The sequence below is a fragment of the Neopsephotus bourkii genome, unplaced genomic scaffold, assembly GCF_033783945.1.
Source record: "Neopsephotus bourkii isolate Nb327-2 ecotype Australia unplaced genomic scaffold, CSIRO-AGI_Nbou_v1 NB_1792, whole genome shotgun sequence".
NCBI classification, from domain to species: Eukaryota; Metazoa; Chordata; class Aves; order Psittaciformes; family Psittacidae; genus Neopsephotus; species Neopsephotus bourkii.
In genome coordinates this window covers 5,196,711-5,203,747 of record NW_026902266.1, presented here as the reverse complement: position 1 = coordinate 5,203,747, position 7,037 = coordinate 5,196,711, and the positions used below count along the sequence as shown (strand labels likewise).

General features: G+C 40.3%; 1 protein-coding gene across 3 annotated transcripts in view; it reads right to left on the bottom strand.

The window, feature by feature from the left end:
• Positions 1 to 5,903: 5,903 nt before the first annotated feature.
• LOC133206442 (mucin-5B) overlaps positions 5,904 to 7,037 on the bottom strand; it is a 47,124-nt gene continuing 45,990 nt past the window's right edge. For all 3 annotated transcript variants that reach the window (XM_061342429.1, XM_061342430.1, XM_061342431.1), the window contains 2 exons: positions 6,827 to 6,950; positions 5,904 to 6,274 (listed from right to left, as the gene is read on the bottom strand). In XM_061342429.1, coding sequence (XP_061198413.1) covers positions 6,100 to 6,274; positions 6,827 to 6,950 — 299 coding nt within the window. In that variant the 3' untranslated portion in view covers positions 5,904 to 6,099. The remainder of the gene's footprint in view (positions 6,275 to 6,826; positions 6,951 to 7,037) is intronic.

Here is a 7,037-nt window from a genome sequence, read left to right as displayed (position 1 = left end):
TGTCTGGATATGTAAACTGAAGGAAAGATGCTGTAAAGGAGTGGCAATGGACTTGCCTCATGCTTATCTTTGAATAGCAGTGTAGGCTGAGGTGGTGACATAGAAAAAGCATTTTAGAGTTAGAACACAAAAGGGTTTATGAATTTCTTAAGTGGCCTTTCAGGAATTCAAGCTGAATCTAACTTACATATAAAACACATAGGAATCCAGAGAACTCCCTGCTTGCTCAGTTAGCCCAGTTTTAAGCTCCCTTTGATTTTCTGGAGTCATGCTAAGGGACTTTGGTACAGTTCAAAATATTACTCTGTGTCAGGGTTGGGAATGAGACCAGCTGCTAAGGACTACATTAAAAAAAAAAAAAAAAAACACACACACAAAAAAACCCCAACAAACCAAAAGGGAGTATTGAGAAGATTCACAAGACCACTACAAAAGCAAGTAAAATGAAGCCTTTGCCAAAACACCTATAAAAATGATGAAACTGTTCTCAGCATCATTCTTACTAGAAATCAGGGTGAAAGGAACTTTCAGGGAAAGTCCTGAGGGTGGTTGAGATGTTCAGGGCAGGACATAGGGTTGGTAGAATTTGCAGTAAATATCTGGTGCTCCCAGTGATGCTCAAAAGAAAGACTTCTCTGGATGATAATTCAGAACTGATAATGAGGAATATAAGGTCCCAACCCTTGGATGACTACCCAGAAGAAAATGGGCAGTAAAAGGTAATACTGGCTGGGAGCACCACAACCAGAAACTCAAGCAACCTTCTGACTCAAACAAATTTGATTAACATGAGAGGCGAGATGGACTCTTAACCAATAACTAATTAATGAACAAATTGTGTAACTTTCAACCAATGAACATTGATTTCTTTGTTTATCAAAATGTATAAATAGCTTAAACTTACAATCATTGCAGTTCTTGATTTGTGGAGACTTCCATGGAGCACCCTGCACAGAATAAATAATGTCTCTTTTCTAAACTAGATTCTGTGTCTTTGTTTAGAACGTCCCAAATTGGTAACACTGTTGCAAATATATAAAATTGGCGCTTGGGATCAACTTTTTACACTGCTTTAAAGGATTTAGATGAGACAGGGCTGTACTTAATTTAGACTGCCTATAAAATAAAAAGGGGTGAGGTGGGGACATTTCCAAAAGGCAGTCGAGCATTCACAGAAGATGCATAGCAATTTCAGTAATTATACAAAAAGATTAGTGCCTCACGTCCTATTTGATACATTTTTATATTTTTTTTTGTAAGTGGGATGAACTAGACCTTACCCATCCAGTCCCCCTTGATTTCATCACTCAGAACAAGTAGCAGACCTCATTGGAGTGGATCCACTGGAGGATCAGTAGTTAATTTTCTTTTCAACAAGCATGCTATTTCAAAAACAGGCCTTCACAGAAAGCAAGCTTGAGTGAAACAGGGATATCTATAAAGAGGTGTCAGCCTACAGTTACAGGAAGCCACTGGAGAGATTCTCTTTGAATTAGAGAGATCATTACACTGAAGCCAGAGAGTATCAAATAAACTCTCTCAGAAACTACTGATGAAAAATGGGTCTTCACCTAGGGACAAGCGCATAAGAAATGAAAACCTCTCTGCAGTTTCATGATCAAAGCTTGGCCTACTATTGACACAAAGCCAATTGCCTTGGGCACACCATCGAAGGCGTTGCTTTCCTGAGGGAGGGATTGCGGTTGTCAAAGAACTAAATGGATGTGAGAATGGCCTTGTACAAGGTAAACCATGGTTGCCCTAAAGATACTGAATAATCAGATCATTTGAAGTGTAAAAACCAGAAAGATTTTCACAACAGATACCTTTGTCTTGGTGTCTTTGGAAAATTGTCACAGTTCTTTCTCCTAAAGGCTGTTTAGGATGCCTGACAAAAGCAAGTTCAGGTTTGTGTGTTACATACTACTACAGAAAGGCTTTCTGAATTTAAGTGTTACAGTCACATAAGAGAAATAAAGGCCTATCTTAGATCAGAAAAGAAATATAAACAAGGACAAGAACATGTATTTGAGCACGTGAATCTGTAGAAGACTCAGTCACTACTCTCAGACCACCCAATGCTTGGTCTCCCCCTTACCTGAAAGGTAATCCATCGAATTTGCCAGATGATTATCTTTTCTGGTTCATTACTAATCATATAACTTTCCTAGGTGATATTTAGGCAAATTTTTTCATGTTTATATTGCAACTTTCCAATTGTTAAGACTGTAAGCTGAAAAAAATAGGTGCCGCATTCTGTTAAACAATCCTTTCTGTACTAGAGGGCATTTACAGTTCACAGTCTTTGTTTTCAGCTTGAGATTCTAGATACCAGGATAGATTGATATCAATGCAACACACTGTAGATAACACTAGAGGTCTAATTCCACAGTCAGGGGATCTGCTCAGTGGAAAAATATGTAAGAGAACAGTGCCTCTCCCCAAATAAAAATCCAGAGCACACCTTGAATTTTCTTTTCCTCCTTGCAAGAACCAATAATTGGTAACAAAAGCCAAAGAAAAATTTTGCTAAACTACGTCAAAGTAGCGTTGGGAACTGACCTTTCTGGGCCACAAACCAATAGGCACGTCAGAGTTCATCTCATAATGGCAACCCAGACTCAGAGTACAGCAATGACATGAAAAAGTGTTTTTGGACTTGTTCACCTGACATAAGGCAGTATCTCCAGCAAATATTTATTTTAGCAATACGGGACAGTACTTCCTGGTGTGTTGCCTCAGAACTGTTCAGTGAGTGGGATTACCATCCTTGCATGATAAGAAAAGAATGGCTACAGGCTGAAACCAGCTGAGCCCCGACCCAACTGGCTCAGTTGAGCGCTGGTTCTCCTGGGGTTACCCTATTGAAATGGATGCTGGTGTAAAGAATTCACGCAAAAGGAAGAAATTACTTGGAGAAATGCCACTGATTTTCTTGAGTCATGCTAAGGAAATGTTTGACTTGCAGAGACTAGTCACTAACTGGAAGAGATGCCCTAAGGCTACAGATGGGGGCTTGACCATCCACACACATCAGAAGCAGCTACACAGCAGTGGCAGCAGGATCATGGTCAGGTGCTTACAGGGAAGATTTTCCTGGAAAAGCTGCCCATGTTTAACTGTGCCAGCTCTAGTGGGGTGATTGTGACAACAGCCTAAAGAAGGAAACACAGACTCTAGCCACAGCCCAGCTTTCTCAGTGAAAGTGGCAATGCTGCTGCATGCAGAGGCAGAGCCACGTAGCAAGAAGGATAAGCTTGCAAGTTGGTCATTGTACCTATTTGCTTCCAGCCTAATGCATTCCCAAGCAGCCTGAAATATGCTCAGGATTTTTGTTTGTATGCATTTAGGGGGTGGGGGAAGTAGAGAGAAGATGTTTGACCCATTGACTGTCTCTGAGCTCAGAAAGGTGAAAGTTCTCATTGAAGAGGCCTTGCCTTGCTGTTTCCATCTCAGCTAAATAGGGCACTGTACCGTAAACAGATAACCAATTAATTCACTTTAATATCCAGCCATTGAAGCTGTAAAGTAGTATTTCATAGGCCAGTTAGGTGTTGGACTGACTGAACAAATAAGTGCCAGGTGTAACTGGGAACAGAGAAGGAGCATGGGAGGTTTCACATGATCCTCAGTTCAAAAGCACTCTGGAGATCATAGAATCATAGAACAGTTAGGGTTGGAAAGGACCTTAAGATGATCTAGTTCCAACCCCCCTGCCATGGCACCTCACACTAGACCATGTCACCCAAGACTCTGTCCAGCCTTCCAGCCTGGCCTTGAACACTGCCAGGGATTAAACATTTATCACTTCTTTGTGCAACCTGTTCCAATGCTTCACCACCCTCACAGTAAAGAACTTCTTCCTTATATCTATCATATATATATTGGAGAAGGGAATACGCTTTTGGTTCCAGTATCTCACTTGCTTGAAAAGCAGAATACATGCCAAAAATGAACAGGAAATACACTTTTAAATCAGTGTCATTCCCACTTTATGTATACAGTCTCATCATCACTAAAACTTGCAGGGGAACAGAAATCTAAGTACACCTGGTAAGATTAGATTGTGGTTTATGTCTTTCTCCCACCTGAAGATAATGCAGAGGTGGAAAAGGTTTCTAATTGTGTTTTTGATAATCCATCCTGCTGAGAATGACTGATTTGCAGGATTTACATGTATCTGACTACTTAGAGTCTGTTTACTCTTCAGATGACAAAAGCATTCAAGAATGATTTCTTCCTCCTCCAGGAAAAGCACAGAGAAAAGAATGTCCTTTTTTTGCAGTTGTTCTTTGAATTGTAAAAGCATGCATGCACTTGATTTGTATCAGTAAACACTTTTTCTGGGCTAATATGAAATTTATACATGAGCGTCACTATCAAACAATTGCAATACATGCTTTCTAAGTGAGTTGCATTGCTCCAACAGTTAACAAAATTATTCAGAGATTCCCATTATTTATAACCAAGCAAACCAATCCACTGGTTATTGTAAGGCTGGGAATGAGAGAGTTAGGTTCAATTCAATGATCCTTTTGGGTCCCTTCCAACTTAAGATATTTTATGATTCTATGATTCTAAAATTCATTACTTCAGCACAAACATCTTGTTGGATTTTGTTGTTCATGTTACCACCAATACCTGCAGTACATCACTGTGATCATCAGGTACACCGAGCACCTCTTTTATTGTTTAGAAGGAAATAGAATGAAAACAAGGGATGAAATTCACCTCCTCTGAATTCAGCTAAGTTGGCTACCCTGACTCTCAAAATATCCAGGGCTGAGAAACTGGTGACTTGAATAGCTCTTACAGCAGTCTTAGGCTGAGAAAAATCATGCCAGGAATGAGCTGCAGGACAGGTTAGTTAAAACAATCTGAGCCTGCAAAGGCATAATACAGATTGCCCTATTGCATCACAATGATGACCCACTAAGCATGGGACTCTCAGGTAAGAATGGAGAAAAGAATGTACCATTCAACTCCAATGCCTATTCAAAGTCAAAGATTCCCACAGTTTTCAGATCAGTAACACCATAATGGAACAATACATATGAAAGGAACCTGATATCAGCCAAAATTATTATTATGAAAAAGAATTACATTAAAGATTACTTAGGGCTCAATAGCTGCAGCATTCCCCTCAGAACAATTCCCAAAAGCCCCCAGAGAGGGCTGCACTCTAAGAAAGGACTCAGTCCTCATTTCTCTTTCAAGTCACAAAAGACCAGACTACTCAAGTAGGAGAAATATGTGCCTTCCCTGTGTATCCTGAAGGTATTTTTGGACCATTTTGATCCCTGTTCACATAAGATACTGTCACCAGTACAATTGGACATGCTAGCTGGGAGTCAAACATTTGTAACACAAATCATAGTCATGTAAACAGTAGTGAGACTGAACATCGGTCTTTCATCTCACACATGCAGCTCAGAGTTTGATGTTGGCAAATAATAAAAACCACTGCCAAGATAAGGACCCACAGTACGGGTGGAAATACAGTAATTTTGTAGTATATATGTTAACCATGTTTTCATGCTCCTGATGCAGTGCTCACAGTGCAGAAGGAAAACAGCACCTTGCTTTTCTCCAGTGACCCAGAGTCACAGCCAAAATAGGTTCAGGACCACTGGGGAGAAGAACACAAATGTGCCTCTGAGCTGAGTCCTGGCTCTCTGACTGAACTGCAGTTGTGTAAATGATTGTTGGTTCCCTTCTAAGGGAAATGAAGTGATGCATGTGTTTATGCGTTTATAATGTGCAGTCTCTTCAGACAGGCCTTTTGAAGGGCATCAGCTGTCTCTAGACTGTCTTGTAATAACCTTGGTTTATACACCAGTATGGGATTAAAGATTAGCCACCTTGCCCCATTAGCAGCATCACTGAAACAGGAGAAGATGTCCTCTTTGAAATGCAATTTATTCGACAAGCATTTAGGGCAAAATCTTTAGCTAATTTCCATAACTGCATATAATACTAAAAGGAAAAAGAACAAGAGAGAAGTATGGTCATTTGAAGGTTATTCACAGCTGTTTTATAGGGAAAGCATTTACTAGGGAAGCATTAAATGGGAGCTGAAATGTTTCTTTCGGTTTATGCTCATGTTCTCCTCTTTGGACATTTTGTTTCCACACATCCACATTCATCTACATGCATATATGTGAATTGGACTGTCTTATGCTCAGAGCAAACGAGTTCCACCTTCACTTCATGACTCCTTTTTTCATGGCAGCAAATGCATTTGTGTTCCATTTCACTGGCCTCAAAGGAATACCTATAGAAATGAGATTTGCAAATCAGTCTGCTGCCTGTGTTTTCCCAAACTGATCTGTATTTGCTGCTCCAAATGGAAGTACTTCTAAGGAGCAGAGGAACAAAATTTCCTATCTATTTTTCTGATTATTCATGGCATATTTTATCAGGATGCTATCAGCCATGCAGGGCCAGAGGCCAGATCCTTTGATATCAATGGGGAAAATCCCAGTAACATCAGTGGATTTTGGATCAGGCCCATTCTGGCAAGACAGAAAGGAACAATTCACGCAGAAGGAAAAAACTCCAGTAAGCACCAGAGCTGTTAAAAACCACATAAGAATATGTGAAGTAAGTTAAATTTAGTTGATGTTTTTTCAAAGGGATTTATTTTCCTAACTAAGATAAGGCATTCAGGTCACACTAAAGACGTTGCTAATGGCTCACAGCACACCCAGTTTCTCTACCAGGCCCTTCTAAACAGCAGGAAGGGGACAAACAGCTGCAGCCCATTGTCAACAAGAACACAGGAAGATCAGACATAGGGGTGGGCAGAAAAAGGTTTCCTACTTACACAGAATAGGTACTGCACGTCCCTTCACAAAAGGGTACGGGGACTGGAGCAGCTGATTTACAGTTGTTGTGGACGATATACTGCTCTTTCACATTGCGTTTGCATTTATGCGGCAGATCGATACCTGTGCAAGAAAATACTCCTGTTAGACTTCTTCAGACTGGGAAGTGTAAGTTTTGAAATTTATCTGCTAGGAAATCAAGTGCAGATA